This window comes from Protopterus annectens, chromosome 9.part0 (genome assembly GCF_019279795.1).
Source record: "Protopterus annectens isolate FY-2018-M chromosome 9.part0, PAN1.0, whole genome shotgun sequence".
NCBI classification, from domain to species: Eukaryota; Metazoa; Chordata; order Ceratodontiformes; family Protopteridae; genus Protopterus; species Protopterus annectens.
This window is the reverse complement of record NC_056743.1, coordinates 630,678,804-630,698,457: the sequence shown is the minus strand read 5'-3', so window position 1 is coordinate 630,698,457 and position 19,654 is coordinate 630,678,804. Positions and strand designations below refer to the sequence as shown.

General features: G+C 38.0%; 1 protein-coding gene across 1 annotated transcript in view; it reads right to left on the bottom strand.

The window, feature by feature from the left end:
- Positions 1-19,125, bottom strand: part of LOC122811388 (major histocompatibility complex class I-related gene protein-like) — a 242,786-nt gene extending 223,661 nt beyond the window's left edge. The window contains exon 1 of the mRNA XM_044083200.1: positions 18,834-19,125. Coding sequence (XP_043939135.1) covers positions 18,834-18,888 — 55 coding nt within the window. The 5' untranslated portion in view covers positions 18,889-19,125. The remainder of the gene's footprint in view (positions 1-18,833) is intronic.
- Between the last annotated feature and the right edge of the window lie 529 nt (positions 19,126-19,654).

Sequence of the window (19,654 nt, the reverse complement as noted above, 5' to 3'; positions counted from 1 at the left end):
TCTTGACGGTGGTACACTTAGAACAAGCCTCCATAGAAAGGAAGTCTGTGCAGGAAGGTACACTCATGCAAGTAGTATGCATGTGCCACATGTTTTTAGAGGTACTGTCAGGTCTCAATTTTATAGAGCCAGTAGGTTTAACACGGAAGATCCTAGCTTCTCCGAACAGTTGAATGAGATGATAGCTGATTTCACTAACAGTGGTTATGATGCTACCATCTTAAATAATGAGAAACTAAATGTGCTAGAGGAAAGAAAGTCGAGGGTGGCCCCTGTTATGTTAAATGACGCCATAGAAACACAAGCTGTTGGCTTGCCCAATGTGTCCATCCAGAATGAGATGAAAGTAAGATACGTTACTTCGTTTAGTACAAATACACCATGTATTAAACGTATTATCCATAAGAATTGGCTAATCTTGATGGCATCTGAAGAGTTAAAAGCAATGCTGGGCAATGTCCCTTTTTGCATATCGTAACATGAGAACCCTCAAGAGTGTCCTCTGTTACAAAGATTTTCCTACAAATATCACAACACATCCATCCAGCACTATGGGCACACAAAAATGTTATAATTGCTCGTGCTGTGATGACATTGATGATGAACATTTAGGTATCTTTGAACACCCAGTCAGTAAGAGGCTGTTTAGGTTCAATGTAACTGCTACTTGTGTTACCACCCACATGGTTTACCTCGCTACCTGTGTATTATGCAACTCTTTCTATGTGGGTAAAACCACCCGTAAACTTAAAGATAGGATCACAGAACACAAGTCTGAAATCCGAAGATGTGTGGACACTAATGCTTTATATAAACACAGGCTATGTTTTGGTGAACAGCATGTATTTAAATTTAAAGCTATAGACCATGTTTCACCCTCACCCAGAGGTGGTGATATCAATAACAAATTAGAAATTAAAGAATACAACTGGATAATTAGATTGATGGGTGACTCACCCCCTGGTTTGAATAGTACTGTCAGCCTTAAACCTATTTTGGTTAGAATGAGTAGATCTAGATTATGAGATTTTCTCTTTATGTATATGATTGTACATGTGATTTTTAGGTTAAAACTTTGCTTTTTTTTAAAAAAATATACATTCTTCCTTTTTTAAATATTTTTTGTTTTCATGTATGCATTATGCTGTTGCATTTTTTAGCTTTGCATATTTATTTATTTCTACATGTTTTGTTTTAATGATTGGGTCATGTGACTTCTTGGCTGCCGGTCATATGACTTTTTTAGACCTATATATACTCTGCATTTGCATTTGTATTTTCAGTATTGATAAAGAATTTTATCCAAAAGCTTTGCTCTTCACATTAAAGTGTTTTTTCTACTGAGAACGTTGTTTGTCTTGCTGGACCTCTTGGCATTTGTGTTTGGACACTGTCCACAAACACATGCAGTTGTCCCAAAACCTGTGTGGCAAAGTAAAAGATGTTACAAACAGTGAAATTTTACTAAGTTCAAATGTGCACTTTCACTTCATTGAATGTCAGACTTCTCTGGCATCTCTTACAGTTCATATTATGTAACTAGATAGGTAAGATGTTCAATTCACACCCAGGGAACTTGTGTGTGTATGTGCTGGGGGGGGTCTAGTGACAGGTAAGTAACTCCTGAGTGTCAGATGTGCTGTGTCCACTTCCATTTGGGAGAATGCATTTAACTTTGGACACACCTCCTCCTGCACTTTATCCCACCTTTAACAGAAACATTATCTCTGCAACACATGGATGAGGTCATCATGTCAAACGTTCATGCTGTCCCCTTAAGAGTCAGATCCTGTGGCTCTTGTGATTAATACTGTGTTCTCTAAACTGTATAGCTAGAATAGGTAGGAAGTTCAAGTCATCCTGAACAGATGCGCTGTATCAACTTCCAGTCATGGGGAACATTTAACTTGAGCACATATTCCACCATCCATTTATCCATCTTTTACCACAAACTTCTTCTCTGCAATATTTTTAAGGCATCACCCTCCATGGTAGGGGATCCATACCCATTACAATAAGGAAGTGTTGTTGCATTAACTCAAGTTGTGGCATAGTATCAATTGATATTACAGGAGCAAATGTCATGGTCTGAATGCAACACTCTCATGAGGTCATCATGCCAAAAGTGCTCTCTCTCCCATAAAGAGGTTGACTTTTCCTGTGGTGTTTTCACATAATAATATGCTCTCTATATTGTATAAATAGAATGACAGGAGGTTCAGATAACAGAGTGGGGAAATGTGTGTGTGGCTTCAATATCAGGTATGTATAACTTCTTGAACATATGTGCTGTACCAAGTTCCAGTCAGGGGAAGATTTTAACATGAGAGAGGATGTCCCCATCCCCTTATCCCACTTTTACCACAAACATCTTCTCTGCATCACAATGATGAGGTCATCGTGTCAAAAGTACACTCTGTGCCCTTGCAACTTAGACGTCTCCTGTGGCACTTGTGGCTAAGTCTGTGTTGTATAGATTGTGAAATGAGATAGGCAGTGGATTCAAATCCATCACTAGGTAACTAATATGACTGTGAGTACTGTCATGTACAACTGTGTCTGTGATAATACAAAGGAGATGCATTTTCACTGGCAGAAGACTAGTCTATAAATTTGTATTACCCCCAGACATTAACCACTTATGGAAATACAATGCTTACATCATGCTGTCAGAAATGGACTGCATCACAATGGTTGTATGAGTTATCCTGTGGTGCTAGTTGTTGATATTGTGCTCTGCAGACTGCATACATACAGAGGGAGGAGGTTTGAATCCAGCAATGCCTGACTATTGTACATTTATCTGTTGTGCTATGCAGAGAAGGCTTCTAATACAAGTATTGTTACTGTGCTCATTAACTACCTTCATACATTTTAGAAGAACATCAGTGTATGAATGAATTGTGATGTCATCCATTCAAAAAAGGCACTGTCACAATTATAAAACAACATCTTATGTGGTACGTGTGATTCAGGCAGTGTTCTGTACCTTGTCATCTTAGGTAGTCTGTTCAAATGCAGCCACTGCTCCTTAGACACACTTGTGTCAGTATGTCTGTGCATGTGCAGGTAGGTAACAATGTTGTCAGCCAGTTATCTGCTGTGTACATGTATATCTGGTGATTCCTATTACAACAATTTATACTCATTTTTCACACAGAAATGCTTTACTGGATAATAATTTGGCCTTCCCATGTGAAATATTAAGGTCTTTCTTGTGGTGCCAGGACAGGAGGTAATGTTCTGTATGCTCTGGCATTCATAAACATGAGTTTGAATCCATGAATATTCACACATTATGCATGACTGCCATTCTCACATCACAGGGATGACTGCATTACTCATCACTTGTGTTGGGGTATACCTTGTAGCAGGCAATGTTGTATGGAAAGGACACATATAGCAAGTTTTTTTTTAAGAAATTACAAACTCACATACCCCTGTTCATTCTTCCCAGTGTCACGTAGCTTCTGTTGTCACATAGTCAGGTGTTCAAAGTCTGCACTGGCTGACAGTAAGCATTATGTACCCTAATGCTGTTATGCATGAATGAAATCCACAACTGTTATAATGTGTATAATTACAATGGGAGAAACCTACCCCAAGCACTTTTATGTCATACAAACTGCAACACAATCATACGATGTAATGACTTCACATAGGTGGAGTCTCGCAGCTTTGTTAAGACTTCCACTGTGGCACGTGTGATTCATACACATGTCTGTAGTTGGTGGACTTAAGTAGCTTGCTGTTCAATTCCAGAAAAGGTCAATATTATATGAATGCACTGACATTACAAAAACAACACTGCTCAAAGTTTAAATTCTCATTGTGTTCTTTGAGGAAAGAAACATAAAGTCATTTTTGTAATATCCTGTCAGTGAAACAGTTCTTTTGCAAATGTTGTCTTGTGAGTGCTCCTGTGCCACATAGATTCAGTAATGACTTCTGCAGCATATCTACACAGATACAGTGTGTTTCAAATGTATGACATTGTTTTATAAAACAGTAGGAACAGCTTCATTGCCCAAGAAACATTGGTATTGCACTTCTCAAAGTTCTGTGAACATTGGTATAGTTACCTCTTTGTCATCATTCTGACAAAATCATATTGCAGACATATTCAAATGTCCTTTATTACTTCACACATTAATTTGTTAGCTGTTTAAAACTTTCTTTAGAGTTTTCCTACTGATTTTCTGTTGGTTTAAATGTTTTTAGTGTATATCTGCTATTTTTCTGCTGTGTTAAACATTGTCTAGTGGTTCCCACCAAAACTAGAGTAGCTAGTAGCTGTAGCATAGTCCAGATACTGGTCTGTTGCATCTGGGTATATTTGTAATGCCTGTTTGTTCTGAGCATGTTTTCCAAGCCATGTTGGAGTGGAATGGGACTTTCTGCACTCTAACGAGAGGAGTGTGCTGATTGGAACCTGTCTGATGAAGGGTGGTTAGTCTAGCACTTGGAATAAGCATCTTCATTGGTCCTGTTTAACCTTTTTAAAGTTTTTTTCAGGTTTTTGCTTCTGGTATTTATGCCCTGCATTTGAGCAGGTTTCTGCTTGTTTGTACCAAGATGAAAGGAGGTGGGCTACCAGCCACAACTCTGAGCTGAGATACCAGATGACTAGACACTTCTGAGCTTCCAAAAAAACATAGGTTGCCTGTTTTTTTTTTTTTTTTATACTATTTACTGCACATTTTATTGTCTGCTGCCTACTTTAATGCTGTATTTATATACTGTGTACTAATCTACACTGTTGTACTGCAACTGTCTGCCTTACTGTGCCTGTTAAATTGAATTTTATTGCTGTTTTCACTGTTTACTAAGTTTATTTTGCAATTTTCACCGTTTGTTAAGTATTTGTTGGTGTTTTTCACTGTTGCAAAGCAATTTGTTCTGCTTGTTCTGGTTTTCCTGTCAAGCGGTGTTATAATAACTGATATATTAGCTGTTTAAAACATTCTTTAGAATCTCCTTGTTGATTTTCTACTATTGTAAACATTTTTTAGTGTCTTGTTGTTATTTTTCTGCCGTGATAAACATTCACTAGTGGTTCCCACAGAAACTAGGGTAGCTAGTAGCTATAGCATAGTCCAGATACAGGTTTGCTGCATCTGGGTCTGCTTGTAGGGGCTGTTTGTTCTGAGCACATTTTTTAGGCTATCTTGAAATGGAAGGGACCTCTCTGCACTGTAGTGAGAGGATTGTGCTGATTGGAACCTGTATGGTGAAGGGTGGTTGGTCTAGGGCTTGGAATAAGCATCCTCAGTGGTTCTTTTGAGCCTTTTATGAAGTTTTTTCAGTTTGTAGCTTCTGGTATTAAAGTCCTGCATTTCAACAGGTTTCTTCTTCTTTGCATGTTGCACAGCATCGCATACTACAATTGTGCATCATAGCCGGACAGATTAATTCAATAGTTTTTCCCTTAGTAACAGCTATAGCACATTAGTGTAGCCCTCATCTTTAGTACTTTCACAGTCAAAGAAATACTGCTAGTGAGCTGAAAGCTATTAAATTACCAAGAAAAAAACCCCAGGCAGAACTATCCATCCACTGAGCTCCTCCTTGACAGATCCTGAAAAGTCACCCCTAGTGGCAACAGTCTTCAGCCTAGCATTATGGACAGTTGGACCAGCCTTGTTTCTCCTGCCAACCTTGTTGACTTGGGTTTCCTGAGGCAGTGTAGCAATTGCCTCATGTACACCAACAACCCTTTAATAACTCACTCTAGTACAGAATGTGTGAGATGTATCTATACCAAGAATTATAAATCCATGCTCTCTCACACTCAAAACAGTAACACAGAAGAGGCTGTCAATCCACCCACCACTATACATGCACATAGTACCAATACTCATACACATAGTATACATCCAACACATAAAGCAACATACGTGGATGTTGTCTCAGAAAATCTACTGAGATACCAGAGACCTCCAAATCACAAGACTGCTACAACTAACACAGTTCCCACAGCACCCATGGCACAAAGCAACACCAATGTCTCAGTCACCTACTAAGCCCGTTAGGTGTAACACTCAAAAACCAAATATTCTAGTCATTGGAGACTCAGTAGTGAGACACACAGATGTCCCACTCATCAGGCTGGATAAGGAGAAAGTCACAGTCAGCTGCCTGTACGGTATCAGGATTCATCAGATCACTCATGCACTCAGGTCTCTCAGCAACAAGTACCATTATGACTCTGTCATAGTTCATGCTAGACTGAATGACCTGAGATGTACCTCACTGGACAATATGAAGACAGACATGACTAAGCTTTCTGAGTATATGTCCCAGGCAGGTAGGCCCCTAGCCTTGAGCAGCATACTACCCTCGCCTAGAATGATGATGCCACAGTATAAATAAAAATGGTTGATTTCAATAATTAAAGCAAGGACCACCAAGAGATGAATGCTCCAGTGATTCCAATAATGAAGTAAGTCAGCCACCAATTCCAAAACATACACAGGAGCGAAAAACAGCAGTTAAAATCAGTAAAGTCTTGCCACAGGTAAATGTTCCAAAATTCAAACGAAACTAATAGTCAAAACCAAGGCGTAAAAAGTAAATAAAAATTTGTTTATTGACAGACGTAAAAGAGTAAGCGCTTTCACCCTAAGGCTTCATCAGACTATAAAAACATTCATCGGAGAATTATTTAAAAAACAATAAAGGACTAACGTTTATACCCACCAACAATGGTGATATAACTGATTCTATTTTAGACATTAAATTGTATGTGCGGAATGTTCAACTGAAATTAGATTTTGGTGATAATGAAGGAAATAATGATGGCAATGAACTTCCAGTTAAATTCCGTCCCATTAGTACCTACACACCTACACTACATCCTCGGTTAGATACTTTTTCCAGATTAGTGGAAAATGACTTATATAAGTACTATGAGGAGATGTGTCAAGAACAGGGATAAGAGATATAACTTAACTTACTTGCAGAGAAAGGCACTTTTAGACTTGAGTAGGGATGGTTCGATAGTAATTAGACTGACTGACAATGGAGGTCCCATTGTTTTAATGGATCGTGCCGATTATTTTGAGAGTATGAGGGTTATGTTAGAAGAAGAGGCTTTCTACTCAAAAACTGATTTGTCGGAAGTAACCAACAAGGTTTTTAGGGTATATGATATGCTTGATGATTTGATCAAGAGTCACAACATCACTTTGAGTCTGTTTAAGTATTTAAGGGTGAACAATCCACTTATACCTGTAATTCAAGGTTTGCCCAAGGTTCATAAATCAATCCTTAAGCCACCCTTGCACCCTATAGTTGCTGGGCAGGGATGGTTCACTGAACCTTTTTCAATCGATTTAGAATACCATCTAAGGCCGGTCATGGAGGCTAACCCATTGATTTTGAAAGATAGCAAACAGTTTCTTTTAGATCTATATAGTTATACCAGGACTTTAGGGGATGATGATTTTTATATTTTAGTAACATTAGATGTTAAGAGCCTGTTTATAGTCATTCCCAATGACTTAGGAGTTGTCAGATTACAACGTTATTTAACCACGAAATCCATCTTGAACAGTAACACAATAGATCTTTTAGTGCTGTTTTTGGAAACAGTATTATATAATAATGTGTTTATGTTTAACGGTAATATTTACCTTCAGAAGGATGGCATTGACTGGGAGGAAGAACTTCTTTTTCCATTAGAAGCCTTTCAACAACATGTTGGATTTTACAGGAGGTTTGTGGACGACCTCTTTTTGATTTGGAGGGGTGATGAAGCTAGTCTTATGGATTTTGTGTCCGTTATGAACAATTTAACTGACTTCCTTAGTTTTACCTTATGTTTCTGTACGTATGATGTCTCTTTTCTAGATGTCAACATAACAAGACTTGAGAATGGATTGTTAAATACATCCATGCATAGGAAAGCATGCTATAGGAACACTTTACTTCATAGGCACAGCATGCACCCCAGGCATGTCTTTGACAATGTAGTGAAAGGACAAGTAATGAGAGCATCCAGACTTAATCCTTTGGATGAGGGATATGAACAAGAAGTGTTAAATCTTAGGAATAGGCTTACTGAGAGGTGTTATAATAAAGGAGAGGTGGATAAGGCGGTCTTGTTGGTGAATGAGTTAAGGACTTCAAGGGCACGTCCATACTTCTCAGATTGGGGTAATAATGTTAACATCGCACAACCAATGAGGGCACGTGGATTGAAAGTACCCTTGTTTTTTACAGAAGGCATTGGACATGTAAGAGAAATTATTGAGAGACATTGTGAAACCCTTTTACTTGATGATGATATCAGTGATGTTGTGGGCTCAAGACCTAAATTTCTTTATAAAAACAAGAAAAATTTGAAACAAATGCTATGTCACTACCCTATGAATTTGAACAACACTTTATCTACTTCATCCACTTATAATACTATACCATGTAATCATTGTAGACAATGTCAGTATATTGATACTGACAATGTTTTTGTAAAACCTGTAACTGGACATGAATTTCGTTTCCATACTAAGGCCAATTGCCAGAGTATAAATGTGGTATACTTTGCTAGGTGTGTATCATGTGCAGCGTTCTACATTGGGAAGACTAATAGACAGCTGAGAGAACGCATTAGAGAATACGTTTATCATATACGTGTTGGTTCAGACCACAATGCTCTGGCCAAACACTGTAAACAGTTAGGGGTGACACATTGTTTTAAATTTTATGTTATACAAATTATTGCACCCAGTATTAGAGGGGGCGATATAGATAATTATACCGAGGAATGCGAGTTATGTTGGATCATCCACTGTAGAGTGGACAGAACACCTGGGTTAAATGATAAGATCCACTTGAAACCCATCCTCCGGAAGAGGAGATTGCCCAGACCGAAATCAAGGACGCCCCTATAATGTAATCTATAGGCTTTTTGGAAGTCTAGTTTTTTAACGCCAACAATGATTTCAAATAGACATTTGTCTTGTTCATATTGAGTATTTTGCCTTGATTTATTTATGTACATGGTTGCGCTTTCTTTAAAAGGAGATCTTTACCTTTATGTGCTTAATAGACACTACTGACATGTATGACTGGTTCAGCCTATGGTGTTTTCTTGTTTTTTAAATAATTCTCTGATGAATGTTTTTATAGTCCGATGAAGCCTTAGGGTGAAAGCGCTTACTTTTTTACGCCCGTCAATAAACAATTTTTATTTACTTTTTACGCCTTGGTTTTGACTATTAGTTTCATTTGAATTTTGGAACATTTACCTGTGGCAAGACTTTACTGATTTTTAACTGCTGTTTTTCGCTCCTGTGTATGTTTTGGAATTGGTGGCTGACTGATTTCAATAATTGGCTTTGTTTTTGGTGTCAGTCAAAGAGGATCCATTTCCTGTCAGCCTGGGAAGCCATGGTCGACAAACCTCGCTGCTTTGCCAGAGACAGTTTGTACCTGGCACGTCTAGGCTTTCAGCTGCTGGCAAAAGCTTTTGCCTCTCCCAGAGTGCCTTTTCAGGCGAGGTCTGGAAGACAAACTTATCAAAGTGAAATTTGCTTATTATAACAAAATAAGGGTCATGTTGCTAAACGCTAAGAGCTTAAACCAAAAACTGCACACCCTGGAAACACTTCTTTCACTGAAAAATGTAGATGTCTGTGCCGTCACACAAACCTGGTTCAAGGCCTCAGAGAGTGCCCTGATCTTGCAAGGCTACAATGCCTTCCACACTTTCAGATGGCAAAATGAACATGTGAGAGCCAAAGGAAGTGGTGTTCCTATTTATATTAGAGATAAATTCACCTCCCATCTGGTTAGACTGGACAACTCCAAGTATCCACTCCAGCAACTGTCATACCCTTATTATTAAATCTGACCACAAATCTTTTACCTTTTTGCTGACACTAACACCAGAACTCACAAAGGGTGAAATCAGACTAAAAAACTTCACCAAAGCAAGCTATACCCTCCTAGGTGAAGGTATAAATGCATTTAGAGCCCCACCCCAGCTGAAAGTGGTAGCCACACCAAAGCTTACACTAAAGCCCTGTACAATCACTTGCATAAGTGTATAGACTTGGCTGTACCAGAAAGAATCAAAGCCAGAGCCCCAAGTAAAATCAAGCTGCCATGGTGGACATCCAGCATCAACAAAATTTACAATAAATGCAAAACGTTGCTGTCCATGAAAACAAAGGCGAGAACCCAACAATGGAAAAGCACTGTCCTCCATCTCAACAGGCAAATAAGACAACTTGTCAAATCCTATAAGGGCCTCTTTGAGTAAAACTTAACCAGCACAGCCAAGGATAACCATAAGGCCATTAACACCTACATACGTAGCCTAAAACGTAGGACTCAAGCATGTGCAGAAGGAATGACCAATGGTATCACACACACTGACCTCACTGAGATAGCAAACCTGCTAGTGGATAGGTTTGGCAAATTTTCACACCAATATCCCCTAAAAATCTATCATAAACCTTGCCGCAATCTTCCCCCCTTCCCTACATATCTGAAGAATAGGTCATCAAAACCTTGTCCAAGGCAAAAGAAACACAGCCTCTATGGGACCAGACGGCATCCTTGGCTGTCTTCTAAACAAGCTAAAACATGAACTAGCATCACCATTATATACCATTTTCAATCATAGTCTAACTACAGGCTTTGCTACTGCATAATTGAGAACAGTAACAGTTATTCCCCTCCACAAAGGTGACCTAGCAACAGACCCAGGGAATTACAGACCCATAAGCTTGACCAGCCTCATCTGTAAAGCCATAGAATTTATCATTATAGACATCATAAATAAAGACATAGGCGACCTTCAAACCCTGGACCCTACCCAATTAGGCTTTGTCAAGGACAGACCCTGTCTGTTAAATCTTGTGGATTTTTCTGAAAATGTGACCAGGGCCCCTGACAGCATACCTCAACTTGGCAAAGGCTTTCGACACAATCCCACACTTGGGCATTACCGATAAACTTAGCAAACTGAATGTAAACCCCTTTGTTGTAAGATGGGTTGCTAACTCACAAACCAAGCACACTATCAGAATAGGTGACTCCACATCAACCAGCAGACCTATTACCAGTGGGGTGCCACAGTGGTTGTGCTAGACCCCTACTGCTTGGTATATGCCTCTCAGAAGTTCATGTCAAAACTAAGGGGGTTGTGGCTGACCAAGTTTGCAGACAACTGAAAACTGGGTGCAATTTTTGAATCCCCAAATGATGTCAGTATATTCCAGGAGGGTCTTATGCAGACCAATTACTGGTGTCTTAGTCACTGCCTCAAACCAAATACAAAGAAATGCATCATCATTCCCTTTGGCAAAAGCAATGTCCCTTTACACAATTAAATCAACAACAATACCCTAAGTACCCACAAAGTGGTAAGGGACTTGGGTTCACAAGTTGACAGTGACCTTAACTTCGACTGCCATGTGTTTACTGTAGTAAAGAAGGCTTTCTACATGGCACACTTGATTAGTAAAGGCATCGTCCTGAGAGCAAAATTGGTTATAAACCCTGTATTCTCTGCACTAATCTGGCCCATAATTAAGTATAACACCCTTTTCAGCATGTACCGTACAAAGCACCTGCAGCAACTGGTGAGACATCACAGGTTTGCCATAAAGAAGATTAAGGTACTCCAGTACATGCCATATACAGACCAATTGAAGTCCCTGTCACTTTACTCTGCATCATATAGACTTCTTAGGGGATACTTATGCCAGGCTTACAGAGTAATCTTAGACTCAAACCAAATGAACTTGCTGCATATCCATAAACCAGACAGGATTAGGGCCACCCATTCCAGGGACCTGAATATGGTCTGAGACTTAAATAGGACATGCTGGAGCAACTACCATGTCTTTGGAATAGGCTACATATTCATGTGAAACAGAGCACCTCTATGACACTGTTCAAAAGGAACCTGGATGAGTGGATGGGGCACCATAAATTCTTACTGGGAATAGAGGCTACAATCCTCCTAGACATGGGCAATCAATTCTTAAATGCAATCTTGGGTATTAACTAACATTTCTATGGTATTACATTGGGATGAAATGGCTAGGCTTGAAATGACCTCCAGGCCAATAGCCTAGTAATCCCCCTGTGATCCTATGATCCTATTTCATGAACTTGCAAGAAGATCCAGTGCTATGTTGTGTGGCAGATGCAGTCTATACCGAGGTCTGTAGTGTGTGTAGTCTGAAAGGCAGGGGTTTGAATCAGGTAACATCTGTCTGTCAGATAATTTGTCAGTCTGGAGTGGCCTTAGGCAAAGGAAGTATTTATGGTACAGTCAAAGGGCAAATTTTTTAAGGCATTATTCTCCATGCTAGTGGATCCGTATGCATTACAATAGGGAAGTGCTGCAAGCCATTAAAGTGTGTTTATCATGACACACACAATATGCCTATTTCTGTCGCATCACAGGTTGATATGCATCTTTCTGATATCTGGCCTGGCATGTGTTCTAGTGTGGCAAGATGCAAACGTTGAGAATGTCATTGATTATTCACAGGCATTACTTACGTTCCAGATAAGAATGCATTGTATTGCATGCCTTCCTTAAACATTTATGGGCTCGCACTGTACAGCTTTACTTACATAACATGTCTTTGTGTATTGCATGATGCCAGATCATCATAAAGTGTGATTGGGCCTGTGTTCAGACACTTTCTTGTGTGTTTGTATTGTTACATGCTATTATGACAGTGTTCACTGTATTGTCTTGTGAGCATGCCCAGTATAATCATGTAGTAGATGTGCTCCATTCTCAAATGAAGACCTTGAACTACCGCAGTGTCATCAGACCTTGTTGTTTGTCACTTGTGTACTTGGAGTGCTATTATGCTACTGTTCATGATGTACATGAATATAAAACACAAGCTTGTCTAATAAATTTGTCAGGGTAGTATATTCCACCAACTATGGCTGTCCAGTGATAACAAGTGATAAAACATGTCCCTTTCAGCTGTGCATAACACAGCAGCTGTACAGCTCATGCCTTGTTTGTACACTCCCTGTATATATTGTACATGACATATTCAATAACTGCACTGTATGCAAATGGCCCCTAATGTATCAACTCTCCTTGCTAACTGTAACTTGGCATTCTATGAACATTGATATCACATTTACTAGCCTTTCTTACAATGTTGCATTGTGTCCCTCTCACATTCATTATTAGCATGCCCCTTTTTAGTTATGCATTTGGGCAAACAGTTGAAAACAGGATTATTTGTTATTAATATGGACATCTTTCTATTGAAAATGTTTCTTTGTAACATCATCATATTTAATGCATTAACTGAGTACATTTGTTCCATTTACCCTCCCCTTGTACTTATCTCTGCACTATTAACACTAGATGGAATTGTGATACTACTTTGCATAGGAATGGTAGGAGACCCCTCCCTCCGTTCTCCTAATTTTCAAATCTTCTGCATCTAAATTCTTATAATCCACTTGCCCTTCCTTCATATAAGCAGTCTGCACATGCTTGCATAATAAGTTTGCCTACAGACAAGGAGTTTTGTTTACGTTGTGTGTTTGTGCTTCCCAACACGGTTTCATTGTCGACAGTACTGCTTCTGGCCATGAAGCTGCCCTTGGAAATGTGTAAACACAATGAGCAGCATGCATATTCAACGAGCGCTACTACTCATTGCATGAACAAGTTTCGCTCAAATCCTACACAATTGTTAATGAATCCCAGGAAATATCTTTTTATATATTTGTATATCTATATACATATATATATATATATATATATATATATATATATATATATATTTTTTTTTTTTTTTTAATTACATGCATTAGAATTATTTTTTTTTATTTTGGTTTTTAATTACTTATGTATTTATTTATTTTTTGATTATATTATATCTTTTGGGTGTTATCTGATGCATCACATGACTAAGTGAAATTTAAACAATCTTACTGATTATGCCAAAAAGATTCATATTAATAATTCTTGCAAGAAAAATTGGAGATTATGATTTGTTGTCTTTTTATAATAAAGTGAAACTATCCTTCCCCTTCATCCTTTATAAACAAGGCATGAGCCATACAGCTGCAGTGCCATGGACAGCAGAACGGGTCATGTGTTACCATTTGTTATCATTGGACAAGCATAGATAGGGGGATATATTACTCTAACACATTTATCAGACAAGCATGTGTTTTATATTCATGTACATAATAAACAATAATATAATGGCACCGAAGATACACAAGCGACAATTGACAACACAAATCTGAATACACTGCAATAGTTTGGGTGTGTGTGTGTGTATATATATGTGTCTGTGTATGTATATATAATTATATATTATATATACACACCCACACACCACACACATATATAAATACACAGATATATTTTATATATATATATATATATATATATATATATATATATATATATATACACATATATGGATTCACTTCAGAAGCTTGAAAGCCGATAACATTGAAATTCAAAAGAGAAAATTCAAAACACTGAAAATTCAAAATATTGAATCCCGTAACATTGAAAATACACAGTAAACCAACATTTCATATATTCCAACAAAACTACATACTGAAACAAATAAAAAACAAACCATATTATACTTCTCCAACTATAAAATGGGGGCAGGCCCCACTGCGGGGCTGCACCCCCCCACATCCCCTGCTACTTAAATATATCAACTCCGAGATAGTACATGTTGCTTTCCTAACTTTTTTCAATGTTATGGGAGTCAATGTTGTGAATTTTCAGTATTTGGAATTTTCAAGCTTTTGGTCTCAATGTTTTGAATTTCAATGTTATGGGCTTTTAAGCTTCTAAAGTGAATTCATATGTATATGTGCACATATTTAAACATATGTATATTCCAAAGACATGCATCTGAAGCATTTCTCCACAGGCCTGTGCGGAAAATAGGCTCTGGGCCAGTTGTACTTTCCCACTAAAATGAATGTTAAATAAAAAAAAAATATATATATATATATATATTCATAGGTAAGTACAAGGATAGCTACCCTTGGTGACCATTTTAAATCTAGCCAATTTCCCTTCCAAGGGTGAGAAACAAATTCTGTACTTTGTGTCTGTGTGGGAAACACCTTAACCATTATACGAACCCCCAACCCCTAATAAGGGTAGTTGTCACAGACACAGTTCTACATGACGGTACAACATGCAGTTACATTAGTTGATCAATGCTGGATTCAAGCCCCCTACCTATCTTTTTACACAATCTATAGATACAGAATTAGGCACAAGTGCTACAGGAGAAGTCTCTATGGGAGCACTTTTTATAACTGAAACTCCCAAATGTTGACACACTTTGGTCAACAAACAGTGGGTCAATAGCTGTGTGAAATCAACAATCCCTTGGGGTGAGGAAAATGCACTATGCTGGTGTTTGTGCATTCTCTGTATATATATATATATATATATATATATATATGCATCTAGTGGGGGATGTGGGATCCCTCCCCTGCAAAAAAAAATAGTAGCTTGACTTTGCATGGTTCAAGGTTGTGTCTTGGATGTTAGGATGTCAATCTTCTTTTTTTTTTTCATTTATCTTTTGCAATGTTTTTGTGTCAGTCAACTGAAGTTTAAACACTGTTTCTCATATGCTGTTTCATTCTGTAATCAGTCAATCACCAGGATTTCGTTATACAATAGAAAGCTATAGCATTTTGAGGAATGTAGCAAATGTTCAGTGGACATATGACAACAAAAGGAATTTATACCTGGTCGCAGTGTTATCATGCTGAAGTCTGAATAAATATTTCCCTGGATTTCATCTGGCAGTTTCTTGCAGCCCCCCCATGCCTTATCCAGACATATAAACTGATTGACCTGTGTGCCCTTCCTACCCTGACTGGTCTCTGAAACAGCAGTGAATCTTACTGCCTCAAGTAACCAAATAGCTATAGCTTGCCCTTTTTTACATTTTAGAATGTGAGGTGCCTGTTAAATTCTGAGAACCATAACTGCAACTTTCAAATAGTTGATCTTAGTCTGCGGTTGCTGTACCTCGGACCTTTCCCCTTACTGAAGGGACTACTGGCTATTATGGAAGTACTTCAGGAGTAGAAGGCAGCAAGAGTGGTATGCTTGTACAGGGAGGTTGGAAAAACTCAGGTGAACTCTTATTGGTGAAAATATGTAAAGTAGCCACATAAAGGACCATCTATTGGTCTGAATCAGTGGAATAATAGAAGAGTGAGTAGCATTACTACCTTACAGCAAGATGTTCTCCAGTTTGATTTTTGGCATGGGTGCCTTCTCTGCAGAATTCACATGTCATCTCTGCACTCATGTGCATTCTCCAGATATTACAGTTTCTTTCTCCTCCCACATCCCAAAGGCACACATTAGGCAGACTGATAAATCTAAATTGTCCCTAGGTGTGTGTGTGTGTGTGTGTGTGTGTGTGTGTGTGTGTGTGTGTGTGTGTGTGTGTGTGTGTGTGTGTGTGTGTGTGTGAGATACACAAAGAATGGCCTGTCAATCTATTTTTATTCCCTACCTGCCTAGTAAACTCCATGGATGACAGCTGCTGTTCACATGATCATTATATAAGTGAGATAACACTCATAAGCATAGATGGATGGACTTGTCTGTAATAAACTACTGAGAGAGCATGGAAAAATGCATTAATGCAACTAAATGTCATACTGGACAGCTGGCAAAATAATCCTTTGCTTTTTTTTAAACCCCCACCCCCAAAACTGCCAGATTTAATGCTATGAAACCTAACCTTAATGGTCACGTTATCACAAACATCAAAGTCACTAGTAATGCACTAGTTAGTTACTACCTTTATTTCTTGTAGGCAACCTAACAGTGAGCATCAAACAACTGAAGAACTCTGTAGTATCACCAACAACTAAAGGTCATTTACAAATAGCTAAAATGATGTGCTCCCTTAATAGCTTCTCCTCTTTCACAAAGTTTTAGCAAAATCCTTAAAAAAAGAGAAGTTCCTATAATGCTGAAGTCCGTCACCATCTTTTTTTTTTACACCCAACTAGAAAAACATCACTGTTGCATTTGAGTCATTTACTGGTTTATTGGTATCTTGCTCTTAAAACCATTATTTTAAAAGTCAATGAAACCCTTTTTTCATTATCCTTTGTGAAGTTTAGAGGTTCTCAGGGATTTACCAAAGGATTACTCCTTCTCTTCTCTGTTTACATAAATATTGTTCCTTTGAACCTTCCTCAATGGAACATAATGATACACGTAGACAAAACCATCATTCTTCAAAGCCACACATATAAGGTTATATGCAATAAATTCAGGCTGCTAGTCCACTGGTTCCTACGTCATTCTAACTAAAACGTATACATGACATTTGAGTCTGTCACTGAGTATAGCCTCCTTATTGATTGAATGAAAAATAAACACTATCCTAAACCAACAGTTTCAAATGTTAACACATAAAATCACCCTGCAGTAGATCTTCATTCATTGTTTTCCTTTCAGAAGCAAATAAAAAGGGAATGTTAGGATGGAAAAACAGGTTAAATGTTGAGCATTTTCAACTTTCTTCCACCTATAGCTACAAAAGCTGCCGCACAAAATGTTCTGGTATTTTATTCATTGTAGTTTTAGACTTTACAGGAAATGCTAAGAAGCTTCAGGCAGTCCAAAACCTTTTCATGTTTCTTTACTAGCCTTGTTACTAACACTAAGGCTTGAAATGTACTGCTGTTCTGTTGTTGTTGTTGTTGTTGTTAATGTACTGCTGTCTTCTAATGAGTGCAAATTGACTTCAGAGTTACCTACAGAGCACAACTCCTATCTATCAGGCTCATTCTTATTCATGTTAGCAGTTCTACTCCCTTTAGTAAGCTCACTAAAATAACTTGTCTCTGCCATGGAACTATGATCCACATGGCATGCAGACTTTGTTCTTGCTATCCCTACAAAGAAATGAACTAGCATACACAGTGCTGATTCAGTAATAGGCCGCATTTTACACAGTGCTGATTCAGTAATAGGCCACATTTTCTAAAAACAATTGTTTCCACAATTAAGGACAAGTCACAGTACAATTCCTGTATATAAAAGTTTTCAAGACCTCTTTTTCCTCACTAGCTAAAAATATTTTACCAGCAATAAAGCCATTATTTGGCTATATTGACTAAATGTTTTTTATCTGGTTTAAAACAGGGCGCAGTTTCAAAAGACTTGCTCTCAGTGTAAATGATTTACTCCGGTGTAAGTCTGCCCTGATTCCAAAAGACTTGCTCTCGGTCTAAGTGACTTACTTTGATGTTAAGACCTTTCTATAAACAGGCTTACACCAGGGGACTAGATTCCAAAAGACTTGCTCTCAGAGTAAGTGACTTATTCTGAGTGCAAGTTTTTGGGGATCTGGCCCCAGGTCTAATAATTACTTGAAAGAATGTTTATTTTTGACACTGTTTGCTTGAAATGGTTTAATTCACTTTGACTTTCTCCTTTAATGAAACATATAATCTTTCTAGCAATGCATTGTTATTCCATCTTGTGAGTAAAGGTCATTTTAATTTCATGTAAAATACAGAATTTTAAATGCTGTAAACTTGTATGAATGTTTAAATTATTTGCTCTTGTATTATATAACGGTATTAGGATTATTCTTGGGTATAAATAGTTCAACAGGATCAGACTGTGACATGCAACTAACAGATTAATAAATTAATAGAAATAAATGGTCAAGCATATGCAATGAATGTACGTTTAAAGCTTCAAAACAGCTCAATATATTATCTGCCTTCCATACAAACATATGAAGAATTAAGTTATAAGGCAAGGTATAAAGAGTTGTGTGGGTAATAGCACTTACTTGCAGAAACAGCAGAATCATAGAAACAGACGAATAAAACCATGCTGAACATCATAACTTGGCTCTCTATACTTCAACTGCTGAACAGATGATATCCTACAAGCACTGTTGTTTTCATACTCTTTGTCTACCCTGTGGCCCAGATGTGATGAGTAATGAAAAGAAGTACATTAAAAATAGGCGTGGTCTTTGATGCTAAACACCACAGTAAAAACAGGCACTTTGCAGGACTAGTATGTCTCAGGCCCAAATCAATCCACAGTCAAAAGTAGTTAGAAATGTTTTTGTTTGTTTCAGAAGCAAAAGACTTCACAACAGGAAGTAATTCTGTGAATCAGCAGATGTCCTTACATGTCATGCTAAACTGCACATAGAGCCACATATTTCTTATGCATACCGCACACACACACACACACACACACACACACACACACACACACACAAAACCACACGCCCGCACGCATGCACACACAAACATACACACACACACACACACACACACACACACACACACACACACACACACATACTTAGGCACACACAGGCACACTCACACACACACAAATACACACACACACACACACACAGGAAAAAGCAAATGCCACTTAATTAATCAGTACACGTATAAAATAAGAAAAACATCTTTAATAAGTGATCACAAGATGTTATTAAAAATATACACAATATGCTCCGTATTAAAGTGTTAGAACTGTAGCCAAGACATGCGGGAATTCTAACTTGAGTAAAAACACAAAAGAGAAACGTGTCACTCTGTAGAACTACTGACTCGAGAAATAGCAAATGCCTTTAAATACTGAAGT